Genomic DNA, 18,429 nt, shown 5'->3' with positions numbered 1-18,429 from the left:
ATCTCTTTTAAGAGAAATTGCATTGTCGCATGGACCGATCTTCCCATCGTATGCGTAGCCATTAATGGAAAATGCCCAAAGCGCATTCATTTCATACGCATCCAAACAAGCTATCGCGTGTCTTAAGGTGATGTATCGCCACATTCGAGCCGCTAATTCAGGTGAAATCCAAAGCAGTAGATACCGGACGAGATATTCTTCTCACGCGCACAAGTCCCGATCAGTGAAGACCAGGCTGCTTTTCGGACAGGCCATACGTAATGCCGGGATGCCCTGAGCGTGCGCGATGATGAAGAAAGCTCCTCGGCAGCCAGCGACAGATTTTGTCACCAGGCCCCGCTTAGTCACCCACGCTAAAATGGCGCTACCATCTCTCTCCGACATTTCAATCTTTTCCTACAGCTCCAACATGGAAACCCTCGACAACACTGAGTGGGATGTTCTCATCGTAGGCACTGGCCTGCAGCAGTCGCTTCTCGCTTTGTATGTATCTTGCTCGTCGGCGAGGCTGGACGCGATCTGACTGACGCAGCGCGTGAAGAGCTTTGTCGCGCTCGGACAAGAAGATCCTCCATGTCGACGAGAATGACTACTACGGCGGTGCCGAGGCTGCCTTTAGCTTGCAAGAAGCTGAAGAGTGGGCGCAGCGGATGAATGGTGGTAAGTAAGGATGGCGTTGAATCGCCGGGCTGTCGCTAACGCATCCTAGAAACAGCGAATGCTGCCTTCTCCAACGTCGCAATTACCAAGCCCGAGGCTACTGGCTCAGCGCCCGCGCTATCCTTCTCGAGGGCATACAGCCTGTCTCTAAGCCCCCAGGTCATCTACGCGCGCTCCTCGCTGCTTGGCTACCTCGTCTCGTCGAGGGTCTACCGTCAACTCGAGTTTCTTGCTGTCGGTACCTGGTGGGTACACTCTCCCGATGCACAGGGCGAAAGCTCGTCATCGCATGGAAGACTGTTGAAGGTGCCCAACGGCCGCGAGGATGTCTTCCAGGACCACGACCTCGACTTCAAAGCCAAGCGCGCCTTGATGAAGTTCTTGCGCTTCATCAGCGAGTACGAGGAACAGACCGAAGTTTGGGAGGAGCACCGTCAGCAGCCCTTCTCGAGCTTCTTGTCGGAGCAGTTCAAGGTTCCAGCCAGTCTGCAAGGACCGCTGATGGCCCTGACACTCTCGCCCACTGGGGCAGACCGTACGACTACCGAATACGCTCTACCGAGAATCGCGACACATCTACGTTCGATCGGAGTATTCGGTGCTGGTTTTGGCGCCGTCATACCGAAGTGGGGTGGTCTGTCAGAGATTAGCCAGGTCTCATGTCGAGCCTGTGCTGTGGGTGGTGGTGTCTATGTCCTTGGAAAAGGCGTAACTCCACCCACTGACAGCGCCCCGGAGACAACCGAGAATGGTACAAAGCTTCGCCTGAAAGATGGCGAAGTTGTCACCGCGAAGTCGATCGTAGGAGGAAACTCCTCATCTGCTTCTAAGGATACATACTGCAAGTCGATGACCATTGTGTCGTCCTCTTTGTCGCATCTATTCCCTCCCATCGCCGAGGAAGCACCAGCGCCAGCCGCTGCTGTCGTTGTCTTCCCGCCCGGATCCTTGACGCTGGAGTCGCAAGCTGAAGAGCTTCCGCCAGTTCACGTCTTTGTGCATTCGAGCGACACTGGCGAATGCCCGTCTGGTCAATGTAAGTTTTCTCTATTACTTCACCCCTACGCTGTTATGATGAACAAACCTTACGAATACTTATCTACATTGTCTGAACACCATTGAAGACAATAACTCTGACAACCTGATACAACGGCACATCCTCTACATTGTCAATGCATGGTTTTCTAGCTTCACGTTACTGACTATACCTCAGGTGTACTATACGCGTCGACATCGATGAGCGGTCGAGATGGGTTTGCCCTGCTTCAGAAAGCTGTAGACTCGCTGTTGTCTGCTCATGACGTCTCGCCATCTCCTACCATACTATGGTCTGTCGAATACCAGCAGCAAGCGTCATCCGGATCAGAGACGTTACCGACCGATACCGACCATGTTGTTCGCTTCCCACCTCCGTCTATGGATCTCGCCTTCGATGACGCAGTGCTTGACAATGTTAAAGAGGTGTGGCAGAAGATTGTAGGCGACGATGCTGGCGAGTTCCTGGTCTTCCAAGACCGAGAAGTATACGATGATGATGAGTAATGATCTGATATGTAATGAACCAATGAAAAACGATACCGCTACATCTTCTACACATTTCTTCGTAACGACGGATGGAGTGCAAGTGCAACCAAGAATAAGTGATCGAGCGAAGGGAGTATTGAATGAAAAAACCCATGTACAATGTTGAACCCGTGCCATCTCACCACACCCTATAGCGGCCCTTGACCTTTGATGTTTCTTTCTATCATGCAACCCTGGGCGTACTGTTCGCCTTCCCATTACATCTCCCGTCAGAATACTCCGCACACACCCGTTATCTCTAGATAACCAGCTCCAAATCCCGCCATTGATATCCAGCAACTTCCCGGTAAGATCGTTCCCCTCAGGTCATCCACCTCCCCTACATACGCGGGACAGAGTGAAGTCTCCTCAATGCATTCCCCCGACCTCTCCTTCTCGCTCCGAGTCCCTCTCCGCTGCGGGTAGACGTGTGTTGACAGGAGCAAAAGCCGCCTCGCCCGTCTCCTCCTGCTGCCGCCTACGTCCCGCAACCTGGCTTAGTGTTGTCCATGAAGTCGTAGTGGAAAGAAGCGACCGCGGCGGGGTCATCGTACTCCGTAATGTCGTGAGTGAAATAACTGTCACCACCACTCCTACGCCCGGTGTGGTTGTAATAATGAATGTACTACCTGACTCGGTGGTGGACGTGGACGTAGACGTGGACTTGGGTGGTGTAAGTGTAGGATGAGGTTGACCGGGCGACAAGATGTCTAGGACATCGTAGATGCTTTGTAAAGCTGGTGAGATAGACCGCGGAGATATGGGCGATGGCTTTGTTGTGAGTGTTGTGGCCGAGCTTCCGCTTTGCGCTAGAGCGACAGCGAGGATGGGTAGCCAGAGGGCGAACAGCAGGCTTGTGATGTGCATGTTGGTAGTGGTGCGCTGTGTGAGTTGCGTGAACGCGACGTGGTTGAAGTAGGTAAGTGACTAAGTAGGCCGGTGGTGGGGGTCGTGACAGAATGAGCGGTTGAGTGGATTCGGGGAAGTGAAGGGGAAGTAATCAGAGAGTGACTGGCAAACGAGCGAGTGGGTCGTGAGTCAGTTTGGTATCAGAGCTAATTCCTTCATATTTACGCCACACAAGTCGCCTTTGTAATAAGTACTTTGAGCAACGTAATCGTGGGGCGGAGACTGAAAAGCGCGTGCGGCGTGGTGTTGACGGGCGACAGACACGATCAGACAAAGACCTGGACGGTTCTGCAAAAGGTCTTGAGGGACACATTACGAGAGAAATATCACGAGAATCCGAAAAACCCTGTTTTGTCATTTCTGATCAGCGATGTGGTGGTTTCATTCCTGAATATACTTCTTAAGACTCCTCAGCCTCTCCATTGCCTGCTCCAGTACGTCGTCGTTCTTGCACACGGCGAACCGCAGCCAATCTTCCACGATGTGCGCGTTTCCTGGAGTGAAGAACTCAGTTGGAGGAATAGCCGCTACACCAACTTCCTTGATCAGGAACCAACTGAGCTGGAAGTCTCTTGGTCTCTCCGCAACGTGAGGAGGGAACTCATAGTCACTTGGCAACTTGACCTTGGACATGTTGACCAAAACAAAGTATCCACCTTCAGGATCCGAGTAGGGTAGCCCAAGCTCATTGAAGACAGCGGTGAACTTGTCGATCTTGGCCTTCATCTCCTTCTTCGACTCGTCCCAGAAGTTGTGGGCATCAGCTTGCTCGAACCCAATTGCGGTGGCTTCTTGGAGCGGCGAGACACTGCTGTAGCAGATTCGTGTGTGGGCTGCACTGACGTACTTGATCAAGTGCTCAGGTCCGATCAGCCAGCCTACTCTCCAACCGGTTGCGTAGAAATTCTTTCCTCCTGAACCGACTGTCAATGTGAGCTTGGCGATCTCTGGTGACAGAGTGGCGACGCGAGTAAAAGGGACGTAGTATAGACGGTCGTAAACCTCGTCTGAGAGGATGATGATGTTGTGCTTGACGCACAGGTCGCCAATGGCTTGCAGCTCATCCTTGGAAAAGACCTTGCCAATGGGGTTGTGCGGTGAGTTGATAACGATCATGCGGGTCTTGGGTGTAATGGCAGCCTCCAGCTCCTTCATGTCCAGACTCCACTCGGCTGCAGACGTTGTCTTGGTCGCGCCGTCTTTGGGAGGATGCAAGGGCACGTAGACGACCTTCCCGCCTGGCATCTCGATGTTGCTGATGTACTGGTCGAAAAAGGGCTCGAAGACGATGACCTCGTCTCCCTCTTCCAAGAAGCCCATGAAGGCGCTGAGCATGCCCTCATTTGCGCCTGTGGTGATTGTGACTTCCTTGTCGGGATCTATGGTGCGACCGAAGAAGGGCGAGTAGGCATCGGCAATGGCCTTCTTTAACCGCGGGCGGCCTTTGGTGGGCGAGTACTGGTTGCAGTCTACTTGGTCGAGCGCAGCCTTGGCGGCATCGAGGACGAACCTGGGAGGGTTGTAGCCAAAGAAGCCCTGGCCCATGTTGACGATGGGCTGCACAGGTGAGGCCGCGGCGGCTTCATTGACGATGGACCTGTGGCTGTTAGTTGTTGTCGCATACCAAGGCTAATTGACGTACCAGACATCCTGCTTCTGGCCCGCGACTCTCTTCGCGGGCTTGAAGGGGTCTTCCCTCCGTGTTGTCGCTGACATGGCGCGGAGAGGGGGACAGCTGGTGGGGCACCTTGTCGCTGCGGATGGTCTCTTGGTTGAGGTTCGGATGGATCTGAGAGCCGGAGTCACGATGCTTCGCATGGCAATGGCATTGGAAGATGAGTAAACCCAGAAGAGTCACGAACTGCAGCTTCTAGCATTGCGTGCTCCAGTCCGTCGTCTGCCGTCATCAAGCGGGGACAAATCCGAGATAGCGCCGGCCTCGCTCGTCGCGTTACCCCAGAATAATTCGCGTCGCGTGCGCCGAGCCACTCATCTTCGACATGGTCGACTGCCCCATCTGCACTAAGGCTGTCAAGGACGCCCGAATCAACGAACACATCGACAGCGGCTGCGAGGATTTCCTGCTCGAGCCAGAACCACAGGGCACGCCAAACCTGGGAAAGGCGTATAGCTTCTTTACGCCGGGCGCACGCAAACCTCCGGGCGCGACACAGAAGAATGGACACCCAACGTCGTCACCACCCGCACAACCAGCACCGCCAACAGCGACACAGCGGATAGAGATATCAAAGACACCCCCGCCAGGTACTAAACGGCCTCTCGAAGAAGCGTCGGATACACAAGCCAATGGCGAGCAGCAATCACCATCTGCCCCGAAACGGGCGCGGAAGCTCAAGGCTGTCGAAGATGCCATGCCACTGGCGGAGCGCATGAGGCCCATGTCATTGGACGATGTATATGGCCAAGAGCTGGTGGGACCTGGCGGCGTGCTTCGAGGCATGGTTGATGAAGGCAGACTACCATCAATGGTGCTCTGGGGAAGACCTGGAACAGGTACTACTTTCTTTGTATCCTCCACTTTCCAATTGGAAGCTGACTCCGTATCTAGGGAAGACCACGATCGCCAGACTAATCGCCAACACGTCCGGCTCACGCTTCGTCGAGATCAACAGTACAAGCACAAAGCTGGAGGAAGTGCGCAAGATATTCGCAGAGGCCTTTCGAGACCTGCAGCTGACAGGTCGAAAGACCATCGTCTTCTGCGACGAGCTACATCGCTTCTCAAAGACACAACAAGACGCCTTCCTTGGGCCTGTAGAGTCAGGCACCATAACCCTCATAGCCGCAACAACCGAGAATCCATCATTCAAGGTCATCTCAGCTTTGCTGTCAAGATGTCGGACCTTTACGCTCGATGACCTCAAAGAAGACCACTTGGTGCGAATACTCGAGCGCGCAATGGCCGCAGACAACGTCACATCCCCCATCCTAGATAAGCCGATGCTGGAATACTTCGCCCGCTTCTCTGACGGCGACGCCAGAACAGCCCTGAATCTTCTCGAACTCGCGATGAGCCTTGCGAAGCAGCCTGACATGACCAAAGAGAAGATACAACAGAGTCTCACCAAAACCCTCGTATACGACCGCGCCGGCGACCAACACTACGATACCATATCCGCAATGCACAAGTCAATACGAGGCTCTGACCCCGACGCGGCATTATACTACTTAGCACGCATGCTCGAGTCTGGCGAGGACCCAAGATACATAGCCCGTCGGCTCATCGTTGTCGCATCCGAAGACGTTGGACTGGCAGACAACTCGATGCTGTCCCTTGCGACAGCCACATACTCTGCTTGCGAGAAGATCGGCATGCCAGAATGCCGCATCAACCTCGCCCACGCAGTGACCGCCCTATCCCTCTCGCCGAAATCAACGCGCGCATACCGGGGTATGAACAACGCCTACGATGCGCTGAAGGAGCCAGGCGTCGCAGCACTGCCCATTCCACATCACATCCGCAACGCACCTACCAAATTGATGAAGGACATGGGCTACGGAGAGGGATATAAATACAACCCGCACTACCTAGACGGCAAAGTGAAACAGGAGTACCTACCCGAAGCACTCCGTGGTCGTTCGTTTTTGGAAGACACCGATCTGGGAAGCAAGGTTGACCCAGACCTTGTCGACGACGACGAGTTGATGCCAGAGATTGACTGAGCGCTGCTTTGGATAAAATTGGGGGCGAGAGCTGAGAACATTGCTTTGGCGTTTTGCATAGCGAATCCGATACCCATTACGCGCTTCTCTTTGTACGAATCACACACCGATAGTGCCGATGCTACTTGATATACCAGCAAATCCCATCTTGCCAAACCGAGAAGCTGACCAAACTACGTTGCGTGTGGTCAGGAAGCGGAAGGCGTTTGCTGACACCCGCGTCATTACCACCTTGTGATACGCACCCACCTCACGGCCCCAAACACAGTTTCCTTCATTGGTCACTGCATCCTGTGCATCACACGCTGACGTTTCTCACATATCTGAACACTAAACCTGAACACGACGTGCGTCATCTGCCATCTTATCCACCTGACCGGACCTTTGCGCAGTGCGTCATCTGGAAATGGACAACATCACCATTGGGGTTATCGTCTTCTTCATCATCAGCTCGTGGTTTGGACATGCCTTATTACATCGTGTTATTAAGACACCGGCGCAGTATCAGAGACCAAAAGTAGATATGAAAGAGACATAGCTTGGAATGTGGTGAACTAGGAGAACATCATTGTAGTTCGAACGTGAACGGTAAGACCGTCTGTTTACATCCTGAATTACTATAGTATCATACATACTAACAAGCCCCAGGGCGACCGTGCCAATCAGCACACAATTCCACAGTCCCTTTAGCCAACTCGCACATCAACACACCTACCCCTACTTCCTCTTTCTCGCCTTCCCCTTCCCCTTCGCATTACCGCCGGCGCCTCTCTTCTTCACAGGCGTCTTCGCACGTGCGGTTTCAACACCCGTATCCTTGTTGTTCTCCATCTCTTTCGTGCACATGGCACAGTACCATTCTTTATTCTTCGGAACCGGCTTGGAGATGCCGATACAACGTCCATGATACCATCCGATGGGACAAGCGTCATTGTCACAGCCGATCATCAAGCTGCCATCGTCAAGGTCGCGACAAGTGCAGTGAGAGGTGGTATCGACTGGATCTTGAGCTGGAACTTTGCCTTTGCCTTTGGATTTAGCTGGCGTTTTGGGCTTTGCTGGGGGCTTGGGTCGAGCTGGAGCCTTTGGTTTAGGCTGAGGCTTGGGCTTGGGCTCGATCTTAAGTTGTTCTTCTTTCATATCCTTAGCAGCCTGAGTCTCGACTTTAATCCGAGCAGACTGGCGGCGAGTGCCTTGGACAGCTTCTGGTTCGGGGGTCGCGGGAGCAGGACTGTTTGATGTGGCTTTTGGTATAGCTTGGCGTACAACTGCAGTAATGGCAGGAGCAGTAATCGGCTGAGGAGAGGGCGGTGCAGACGCCTCCAATGTCTCGGGCGCGGGCGGAAGTTCATCTGCACCGCTCAGCTCAAAATACAAGTCTTCTTGCCTCACAAACCTACCCTGTGCGTCTCTCCTACCCTCTTCAATCTTGTACTTCCGGAGAATCTGTCCTTCTTCCCCTACCATTTCAATACATCTTTCAGACACTTTGACTCCACTGGAGCTGCCAATGTACGCCGCCGCCGACTTTTTCATGGCGTGTTTAGCTTCACCCAAACTACCAAAAGTGACGACCAAGGACCGCTCTGCTCCTTCTTCCTCTTCGTAGTTGTCATTGAGATACTCAACACACAGACCATACTGTACTGGCAAAGCGTCCAATTCGCTCGCACGGCTCCACTGCTTCACGCCGTCCGCTTCTTCACTGGCGGGGAAGACAATATCCATCTCGTAGCGTAGAACGACATGGTTCTTGCTATTCAGGATCTCGTAGAGACGATTGGTGCTGAGCTCCTTTGTCGCACCCCACTGGACATTCGCTTCGATCGCTTGGGTAGCGTGGTCACGCATGGCCGTTTGGGTGGTCTCGAAGACGGGGGATGCGCTGAGGAGCTGGGGTCTGGCGATCTTCGGATCTTCGAGGAGGTTGTGGGAGTACACGGCGTAGTGCTTTGTAGAGCGTAGGGTCTCATCGGTGGACAGTCTTTGTGAGTCTAGTCGCGGTCTCTTTGGAGAGTCCCGAGGAGCAGGGTAGGGGTCGGCCGATGGCTTCCGCTTCAGAGGAGTCGGTGTGGCCGGAGGTAGAGTCATGCTGGACGGGATGGTGTCGGTCTGGAGGATGGGTGGTGGAGCTGTTGCTGACGACATGGTCGCGCTGGTCAAGCAGCAGCGAGTTACAGATCGATTGGTCTCAGTATAGTGGAAGATCCCAGGTTAACGGTCACTGTGCTGTAGAAAGCAATTGGGCAAGATGGGAGCCTAACGGTGATATCGCGAATGTCCGTGCTTTTGTTTTTGCTAGCGGGAAATGCTCCTTTGATGCTGTCGCAGTGAAAGAAGAGAGCAAGCGGCAGGCAGCCATAGCTAATCCCAACTGCTCGTCCGCGACGTAGAGACGCGGAGACGCGGAGACGCGGAGGAGTCGAAGTAGCAAGTGTCGCCACGCAATAATGCGAATATAGTGTTTAGCATTTTTATCTTTGACTGTAAGCTGCCTTGGGTATCACTAAAATAATTTTCCAAATTTGATGAGTATCCCGCCTACCCATTTGATCACACATCAGACTGGAACTGATATTGGTACATAATCCATTGGTCGGGGCGTCGGGGTCGGCCAATGGATTGTGTACCAATATCAGTTCCAATCTTACGTGTGATCAGATCGGTAGGCGGATTTAGTGTAAACTAGCAGAAGAAGACGCCAAACCAATGCACTCTTTGTAATGTATCAAGCCCTGACTGCTACTTCGGCAGCTTTCACGTGATCTACCGTAGTCCGTCCCAAGCCCTCTTTTGCGTAAAAGTCCATAGGATAGAGGTTCTTTCTGTCCTTGGCCTCGACTCTCCTCACTGTGTCGTCTTCCTCCAACCATGGTGCGTCTCTTACTCCAAGCGTGACAAGCGCCTCATAAGGACTTAGCAACGGCCTGGGAAACGCGTAGCCCCAGTCAATGCTCAATCTAGGACACGCAATCTGTACCCAAGCCTCTACATCGGAAATCATTGCCAGTTTACCAGGGAAGATCTCGGACATGAGCAGATTTACGCATTTGATGCCTTGGCGTGCCAGCTCGTTTTCGATGAGCGTCAGTGTATGTGGGTTTCCTTGTCGTCCTAGCGAACCGAGGATAACGCCCCATGTACGAGCTTTCCGAGCTGTGAGAATGGCAGTGCGGCGTAGATCATATAGTGAATCGTGTTCATAGGTTTCGTGTGTCAGCCTCCGCGAGTATGGGTCGTAGCGGTATGCGGGTATGTGTGGATTGGCGATCATAGCACTCTCGAGGTGGAAGCGTCCGTCGCCAAGATATAGTATCATGTCCGGTACTTCCTCCTCTTTGCCTCGCGCATTGAGTTGGCCCGGCTTGATGGCCATCGACGGTGACGTGCAACCTAGGATCTCGCCCTTGGATAGAGGCGCGATCTGTGGCACAAATGGGTTGTATCCCTCCTTCCGTAGTATCGGCACGATGCCATGTATTGTAGCGTTGAACTGAATGGTGCCAACTAACGCGATGGTCTTTCCCACGGGGAAATTCTCGGTGATGGTGTTGATCAGATGTTGGGTATCGATACTGATGGAGACGAAGATGTACAGTGTTGCGATCTTCGTTACAGCTACCGGTATCAGACAGCTGTGCGCGTAGTGTATGAGCAGATCGCATCCCAACGCTCTTGCAGTGTAATCGTCTATGCAGCAGGCGCCGTATGTGACATCACCCATTATCAGCGTCGAAGTACCGGGACAGAATCGCGTCAGGATATCGGATATAGTCGTCGCGAACAGCAGCAGGCCCTCGGGGAACTGCAGGGCTATCGACTTGGCGCCGGATGTCCGTATGCGATGTATACATTTGTGGATCTCGAAGCTGTAGTTTGGAGGCAGGAGGGCGATGGCGTCGTTGATCTCCTGGTCGTGGAGGATGTCGTCGGGGATGGCGTTCAAGACACGAGCAGTACGTCGAGGCTGGGCAACTTGAAGGGGCGTTAGCTGTCTGCGCTATCGACAGTCCGTGTATGGGCTCCTCACACCTTGTATCGCGCTGGAATCCTCAATGTTGGCATTGGGATCCGCTTGCTGCTCGCCCGCCTTTTCCGCCGTCTTTCTGCCCACAAAACGTCGCTTCGGTTGTTTCTGCACGGGCACAGCCTCTTCTGGCATGCCCTGCTCGGCATCGGGCCCCAGGTTGGTCGCAGCTCTGTCGTCTTCCATTTTGCGCGTCGATGTCGTGGTTGAGCGCGTCGCGGGGTCGGGTGCAATCATGTGGCGGGGCTCAAGACTTTTTTGGTAGGGCTGAACTCAGGGTCCAAAAGTCGCCTTCTCCTTCCCTCCCCACACCCCTCCCATGCGTCAACGCGAGAGTAATCATAAATTAGTTTTGTTGACGAGCATTGAAAAATTAATGGTTGAGATGGACAGGTTGTTGAATTCAGGGCATCCATATCAACGAGCAAGCTATGCACCAACGCCTTCGAGACCAGCGTCTGTCTGAACACAGGAATGTCTGTCATATATTACGTCTCGCCATATATCTAGCTGCCATCTAATGTTCCCTGGATCGCCTCGCAGTTACTGACGCTTCACAGCTTCGCGAAGATCTTATGCATACGCGCCACGTTACGGCCTCCGTCCCGTCTGACGACTTCGCCTTCGCCTTCGCCAGGGTTGGCCACTGGGGCGTCTGGCTTGGATACATACGCGATCATGCAGGGAGGCTCGCGCATCGTCACGCACTTGAAGACTTGGATCTTCGTGATGTACATGTTGCCCAGCTGCGCTTTGTGCTGAACCAGCAGATATGCGAAACCTTGCATGTTCGGCGTGCCTGGTCACATGTTAGCCAACCCTTCTCAGCCTTTGGTAAGCGAAGAGGCTTGTGTATCACTACTGGAGTGTGCAAGTCTTACCCATGAGTGCGTTCATTTCGTCTGTCCCCCGTTCGAACGTCTGCCCTGGAAAATCTTCTAGCTCAATTTTCCCTCGAGTGCGCAATGCTCTCATCGCCACTGCTCTAGTCTCTGGGTTGACGATCAACACAGATATGAAGTAATTTATGTTTTTGACATCCCCCTTGTACCCCTCTATCATGAATTGCCAATCCAGCCACGCCACGTCCGAGAATTGGTTGAGCTTCGGCAGTCCGTCACCAGTAATTGGCGGCGATACTTTGGTCTTGCCTGCTTCCCTGGGGCTCGTACGGTCCATGCCCATAATGACGCCGTCCTTGATGTTGAGTGAGAAGGTAAATTCAGCACCTGTGGATCGGTATTGCTTGCCATTAACGTCGTATCTTTGATCCTGGAGAGCCGTAATATATATAGGCGTGAAGTGTTGATAGTTAACGATGTGGTTCTGGCCTCCCTGGTATCTGCTTGCATCTGGGTTGATTCCGAGACTCGCGAGAGCGTCACCGATACCCCATGTCCTATAAAAGTCGAAATAATAATCGTCTACGTGATCGAGATCATGAAACATCCAGTTCCATCTATGGAGATCACCAATAGCCTGGAACGGTGATGCTGCCGTGGTACGTCCTGGGTCGTACTGGGGTCCGACTTCGCTGTCGTCGTGGCTCATCGCCCACGAGAGCATACATCCCTTTCTCCTGCACCTATCCCAGACCTCATCAGTCGCAGGTTCATTTTGTGGATTCGGAGGAGGCCGATTTGGCAGACCGGGCGGAGGAGTTCGAGGGGGCGGAGGCGGAGGCCCAGCGGCGGCGAAAACCTTGCCCGGCGCCTCGAGGATCGTGAGATTAGTGGATAGACGATCATCGTTTGAGCAGCTGAATGTTAAAGTCAGCTGCAAGGCTTTAAATCAGAACAAGACGCCGGTACAGGACTATCAAAACCACCGAGACGGAAAGTGGAATGCTTGGGTTATGCCTACTTTTGACAGATCTCGCCTGCAACAGCAGCGAAGAAGGCAGCAAGCCTGACGAATTGGCCGATCCGCATACTTTTCAAGTTCGTTGCTGATGGGTGTAAGGTGAGAGAGAGCAACACCCGGGTGGTGCTGGAATCAGAAGCGTACTACGCAAGCAGGATTGAGCTTTTTTGGTGCGTAGCTCCCGCCTTCACCTTCACTGCGCATGGAGTGAAATGAAAGAAGGCGACAGAGATCCGGGCATTTCCCAGAGGTTGCAACACTGAAAAGTGCGCCCTTGTCGTGTAACGTCTCCCGGTGATCTCGGTTCGCGGGTTGTTCTTTCCTGTTTCGCCAACTGAGCAGTTCGTCATACAGATCCACATACACACGCACCTACCTTCCCCTGGGGCGGCGAGAAGGGCTTTCGATTATCGCTTCGCATTTCCATGAAGAACAGCGACATATACAAAGGCTTGTCCCAACCGAAACGCGAAAACTCTGACATATGTCGTTTTGTCGATCATTAGACTGACATTCCATGTCTGACGATTAACATCTTCCACAGTTGCCGTCCAGCCCTCATGGCTGATAATGCTCAGGAATAAATAAAGGGTATCGTGTAACGCAAAGAACCCCCCCCCATTCGAAGCAAAGAAACAAGCTTGGAACCAGATCAAATGTTCAATTTACCTCCCAACCAGAAACCACCAACCCACAACGCTCCCCAAACTGGCTGAAAGAAAGCTCGAAGCACCGCCGGACCAGGACAAATTCCTGTCAAGCCCCAGCCAATACCAAAAGCTGCAGCTCCGACAACGAATCTTATATCCACATCTTGTAGTGTTTTCGTAGGCAGCGAAAACTTGTCGGCGAACGATGGCGGGCTGGTGAAGCCTTTCATCTGGTTCTCGATCAGGTTGGGCAGGACGCCGAAGAGTATGACCAGAGCGAGTGACGGGTCCCAATGTTGCAAGTTCGGGAAAGAGAAGAAAGCGGCTACCTTTTCGGGGTGCGACATCTGCGAAATGTGAAGACCGAGGGCGAAAAGAAGACCGGAGAAGGACTGCGTCGTAAGGCGTGCAGCAGTATGTGTATCCGCAGGCTGGTGTTTGGCGTCCTTGGCTGATGGTGCAACCGTGACCTGGGCTACGAGTTTGGGTATGGTTCGCGCGGCGAAGATGCTGAATATGGCGAGTACGAGAAGAGATGCGGTTGTCTCGGTTGATGGATACACAGGCGTGTAGCATGGTGCACTGCCGGGGCACATCGGACTCGATAGGCTCGGATTGACGAGGTGATGTGTTATGATCGCCGCGGGAAAGAAGGTAGCAACTGCGATTGCTGAGCGTCCACTCAGTCTGGGGAGTCCACACAGCATGTGTCCGGATGTACACCCATTCGACATCTGGCAGTTCGCGTTAGTGGTGAGAGAGTCTAGTACCAAAGGTCTCTTACCTTTGTTCCCCATCCTATCAGAGCACCAATCGCTAGCGTAAACAGAGCACTCTGTGGACTTGTCTGTACAGCAGGATACTCCGTGATCAACTGCGGTGCTAATGCCTTCAACGGAACATAGCTGGCAGCCATGCCCGTGAAGAAAGCGAGCAGTTCCTTCGTAGGCGCAGAGAAGAGTCGACGCAGATAGCCGCTGAGTCCCAGGATATCGCCATTCTGATAGAGGAGGTTGCTAGTCGCTTGGTGTAGCAGAAAGGCACCGATGGAAGTCTCGACAGGTGTAAACATCCTCTTGATACCGGTATTGTCGTTTCGTCGGGTCCCGTCCCTTAAAGAATCCCACTCTACGCAAGGCCTCGTCCCGTAAGGTGCATCAGCAGAACGAAAGCAGCAAAATCAAAGAAACCCCCTGCCAGCGAAGGACTAACAAGCCGTTTGTAGACCACCACCTCATTATGAAGGACTAGGTCACTAGACCAGATCTTCTCTCGCTAACGGGCCCATGTGCCAATCGCCGTGTAGACATTTTCCCTAGTCGCCGACCTCACGCTGCAAACGTGGACTTAGCCGAGAATGCAATCATCCCGACGATGGATATATCGTGGAGGCGGACTGGTGGCGCCCCGGCAGCAGATACGCATGCACCCCTAAATTGATTTTAAGCGAAGCTAGAGCTAAGGTTATTAATTAAATCTACTTGCAAGCCTCTAATAGTTCTCTTATTACTTCTAAGCTACTTTTTATTAGTAAACTAATAATTCTATAGCTTATAAACTAGTTTTAAAAAAGTAAAGTCTATTACTAGCACACTAAAGAATATATAACTAAAAGTTTTAGTAATTTAAAAGTAAATAAGCTAAAGCTTAAAGCTTTAACGCTACTATTTTTAAAGTAGTTAAAGTTTCTAAATTTTTTAGACTAGCTAAAAAGCTATTCTAATACTAAAGTACTCTATAAAAAAATTATAATATAATTATATATACTTATTAGCTTATAACTAATAAAGTAATATATTTTAAAAGTTTATAGTTAAAATATATATACTAAAATCTTTTTTAGTAAAAGCGTACTCTTTTTATTTTATAAGTTACTACTCTTAGAAATTTAAAAATACGTTACTACGCTAGTATATTAAATAATTTATAAGTCTTCTTAGTAATTATAAGAATAAAACTAATCTCTTACTAGTTATATTACTTTACTACTTTACTAAAGCTCTACTAAGTTACTTTATTATTATTTAATTACTTTTCTCTAAATTATATTACTATTACTTTATAAGTTTTCTTAAAATTATTATAAAAAATAATATTATAGTAAATTTTATAACTTTTTTTATTATTTTTATAACTACTACTATTATATATACTATTAAGGCTTACTTTACTAATAATATAGTATTTACTAGAACTATTAATAGTTATTATTTTATAAGTATTTTATAAAAGTATATAAAATAAGTAAGTTCTACTATTATTTTTTACTAGAACTTTACTTTTAATAATTTTATTAATAAGATATAGCGCTTTTTTTATAACTTAAATTTAAATATTATAAATTACTTAGTAGCTAAAGCTTTATATATTACTAAAATTTTAGAGAATTCTATTAATACGCTAATAATTAAGTACTCTCTACTAAGTATAGATACTATTTATATATACTTTACTATATATATAATTAAAATAAAGTTAAAGCTATACTTTAGCTATATAATATAAAGTTATATTTACTTATAATAGTACGTTTTAAAGAAGATTCTTAAGAAAAGTAATAAAAAATAAAATAATAAAAATAAGGCATTTATAAGTTATTTTTAGTAAGTAGATATTATTATATAAATAGTAGTAGTATTAAAGTTTTACTAAAGCTATTAAAAGTATAAAAGATTATTATTATATTATAGTTATTAGCTACTTAGCTTTTATAGAATAGAAATAGTATTATAGTTATAGTTAATAGCTATAAAATAAATATAGTAAGTTTTATTAGTAGTATACTTATTTATTACGTCTAGAAGTATAGAAATAAATAGAAAATAAATTATTATATTATAAGCTTACTTAGAAAGCTCTCTTAAGTAGTAAAGCTTCTAAAAGCTTATCTTAATTTATACTAGTATAATTATATACTATACTCTTAAGAAGTATCTAAAGATATATTCTATAATATACTTTTTAAGTATTTTATAAAAGTAGGCTATATAGTTATAATAAGCTCTTTTATTATAGCTAAGAATACTAATTATATACTTATTAAAGTATATATAGCGCTAAGAGCTTACTTAGTATATACACGCTAATTATAATATTACTAAAAATTATTTAATTAGCTAAACGCTTTCTATCTCTTACTTAAAATAAGAGTAAGTATCTCTAATTTTTATTAGTACGCTTACTAACTCTAGTAGTATACTTTATTATACTAATTAAACTAAGTATACTTCTCTATATTTATTTTTAAGCTTTCTAGTATTATATTAAAGAAAAATAAGTATAAGTATAAAAATAGCTACTCTTCTAAGAATAAGTAGTTTAGTTTTAGCTTTATAAGCGCTTCTAAAGTAACTTTTTTAAGTTTTAGTTATATAAGCGTATTAAAGGCTAAGCTATTAAGCTCTAATACTTTTAACTTTTTTAAGTACTTAGCTACTCTTTTTAAAATAGATAATTATAAGTACTTAAATAAGCTTTATAGTATTTCTAGAAGCTTTTCTAAGTATAGTTTTTCTAGTAAGAAGTAAAGCTCTAGTTCTATAAGTACTTTTACTTCTACTTATAACTTATTTACTACTTTAACTTATACTTCTAAAAAGTCTAATTTATTTACTAAGTATAGTAATATAGTTACTTAAGAGTAAACTAATAATATTTTATATTATAATAAGCGCGCTATTTAGAAGTATACTAATAAGTAGTATACTTATAACTTTAAAGCTAAAAATAAAGTAAAGTAAAAGTATTATAACTAAATTACTTATAAGTATTATATTACTAGTTAAGCTATAAAAAAGAAGTAGTGTTTATATTATAAGCGTAATAAATAAGTTAAGTATAACTTAAAGTATAGTAATAAAAATTCTAAAGCTAAAGTAGTTACTAAAACTAAGTATATTAAGTTTAAGAATAAGTACTTTATTAATAAGTAGTATACTAAGTAAAAATATTTTAAAATTCTACTTCTAAAGACTATTAAGCTCTATTAAGAAATAGTTCTAGAAAAAGTAATTTACTAAGTATAGTAGTCTACTAATTCTATTAGTATAATAAAAAAGTATAATAATAAGTAGGCTAGTAAGACTACTTAGAAAGAGTATACTAACTATAATTCTAATATTACTACGTTCTCTTAGAAGCTTTCTAGTAATTTCTATAAGTATTCTACTAAAGTTACTATTATAGTTTCTAGTTCTTTAGCTACTAGTAATACTTATTTTAATATTCTATTTTTAGGTTCTTTTAGTTCTAAAAGCTTTATTTCTAAGAATTTTACTACTATTTCTTCTAATACTTCTAAGTTTTCTACTAAAGTTTTAAGTAAGCTTTCTATTTCTTAAAAGAGTAGTATAGTTTATAATACTTTATCTTTCTTTAGCTCTACTTCTAAGAAGAAAAAGTATTCTTTTATTATTATAAGTAGTATAAAGAGCTCTTTTTTTAATCTAGAGCTCTCTATCTAGTCTAATATTTTAGATATTACTAATTCTTCTAATAAGTATAATAATAAGAAGTATAATAGTAAGAAGTATATACTTAATAAAGATTTTAATAATAAAAATAATAGAGCTTTAGTAACTAAGTCTATATATAAGCGCAGCTCTAAGAAGCTTACTTTTATTACTACTAGTAAGCTTTATAAAATAGTATACCTCTAATACTTCTAGTCTATAAGTACTAAAAAGGCTACTAACTCTCTCTATAAAAACTACGTAAGTATTAATAAGAGTAAAAAGTTTAAGTACTACTTTACTAGTGCTATTAGTAATTATAGATATAATAATATATATATATACTTTTTTTTAAGCTTAAGAAGCTTTACTAACTTTTTTTAGACTAAAGTATATAAAGAAGGTTACTAAGTATATAGTTAATTAGTTTTATAATATAAAGTAGAATCTAAAAACTAGTTATCTACTTAATATTAAGAACTTTTACTTTTATAAGCTTATCTATAATTATAATACTACTTTTAAGTAGTATTTTAAGTATAGCTATATAATCTAGAGGTATAGTAAAAAGTAAAGCTTTAATATTTTAAAAGTAGAGCGTAATACTAATAAGTTTAAGTAT

The 18,429-nt window shown here is 46.6% G+C and overlaps 6 protein-coding genes across 6 annotated transcripts; 2 read left to right on the top strand and 4 right to left on the bottom strand.

The window, feature by feature from the left end:
- Positions 1-358: 358 nt before the first annotated feature.
- J4E85_006727 (uncharacterized protein) lies at positions 359-2,202 on the top strand (the record flags this gene model as incomplete). Its single annotated transcript, XM_051470963.1, has 4 exons — positions 359-483; positions 542-660; positions 710-1,696; positions 1,874-2,202. 4 exons carry the CDS (start codon positions 359-361, stop codon positions 2,200-2,202), a joined length of 1,560 nt encoding a protein of 519 aa, XP_051325173.1.
- A 1,311-nt stretch (positions 2,203-3,513) lies between these two features.
- Positions 3,514-4,848, bottom strand: J4E85_006726 (uncharacterized protein; the record flags this gene model as incomplete). Its single annotated transcript, XM_051470962.1, has 2 exons — positions 3,514-4,729; positions 4,775-4,848. The coding sequence occupies 2 exons, from the start codon at positions 4,846-4,848 to the stop codon at positions 3,514-3,516; spliced, it is 1,290 nt and encodes a 429-aa protein (XP_051325172.1).
- A 284-nt stretch (positions 4,849-5,132) lies between these two features.
- Positions 5,133-6,816, top strand: J4E85_006725 (uncharacterized protein; the record flags this gene model as incomplete). The annotated part of the gene is made up of 2 exons (XM_051470961.1): positions 5,133-5,646; positions 5,702-6,816. The coding sequence occupies 2 exons, from the start codon at positions 5,133-5,135 to the stop codon at positions 6,814-6,816; spliced, it is 1,629 nt and encodes a 542-aa protein (XP_051325171.1).
- A 717-nt stretch (positions 6,817-7,533) lies between these two features.
- J4E85_006724 (uncharacterized protein) lies at positions 7,534-8,964 on the bottom strand (the record flags this gene model as incomplete). Its single annotated transcript, XM_051470960.1, has 1 exon — positions 7,534-8,964. One exon carries the CDS (start codon positions 8,962-8,964, stop codon positions 7,534-7,536), a length of 1,431 nt encoding a protein of 476 aa, XP_051325170.1.
- Positions 8,965-9,544: 580 nt separating this feature from the next.
- Positions 9,545-11,029, bottom strand: DPH1 (Diphthamide biosynthesis protein 1; the record flags this gene model as incomplete). Its single annotated transcript, XM_051470959.1, has 2 exons — positions 9,545-10,791; positions 10,849-11,029. 2 exons carry the CDS (start codon positions 11,027-11,029, stop codon positions 9,545-9,547), a joined length of 1,428 nt encoding a protein of 475 aa, XP_051325169.1.
- A 368-nt stretch (positions 11,030-11,397) lies between these two features.
- On the bottom strand, positions 11,398-14,428 carry J4E85_006722 (uncharacterized protein; the record flags this gene model as incomplete). Its single annotated transcript, XM_051470958.1, has 5 exons — positions 11,398-11,642; positions 11,725-12,602; positions 13,075-13,183; positions 13,448-14,090; positions 14,141-14,428. The coding sequence occupies 5 exons, from the start codon at positions 14,426-14,428 to the stop codon at positions 11,398-11,400; spliced, it is 2,163 nt and encodes a 720-aa protein (XP_051325168.1).
- Positions 14,429-18,429: the final 4,001 nt, after the last annotated feature.

Source organism: Alternaria conjuncta, assembly GCF_024043145.1.
Source record: "Alternaria conjuncta strain BMP 0040 chromosome Unknown scaffold_9, whole genome shotgun sequence".
NCBI lineage: Eukaryota > Fungi > Ascomycota > Dothideomycetes > Pleosporales > Pleosporaceae > Alternaria > Alternaria conjuncta.
This window is presented reverse-complemented; position numbering and strand designations above follow the sequence as displayed.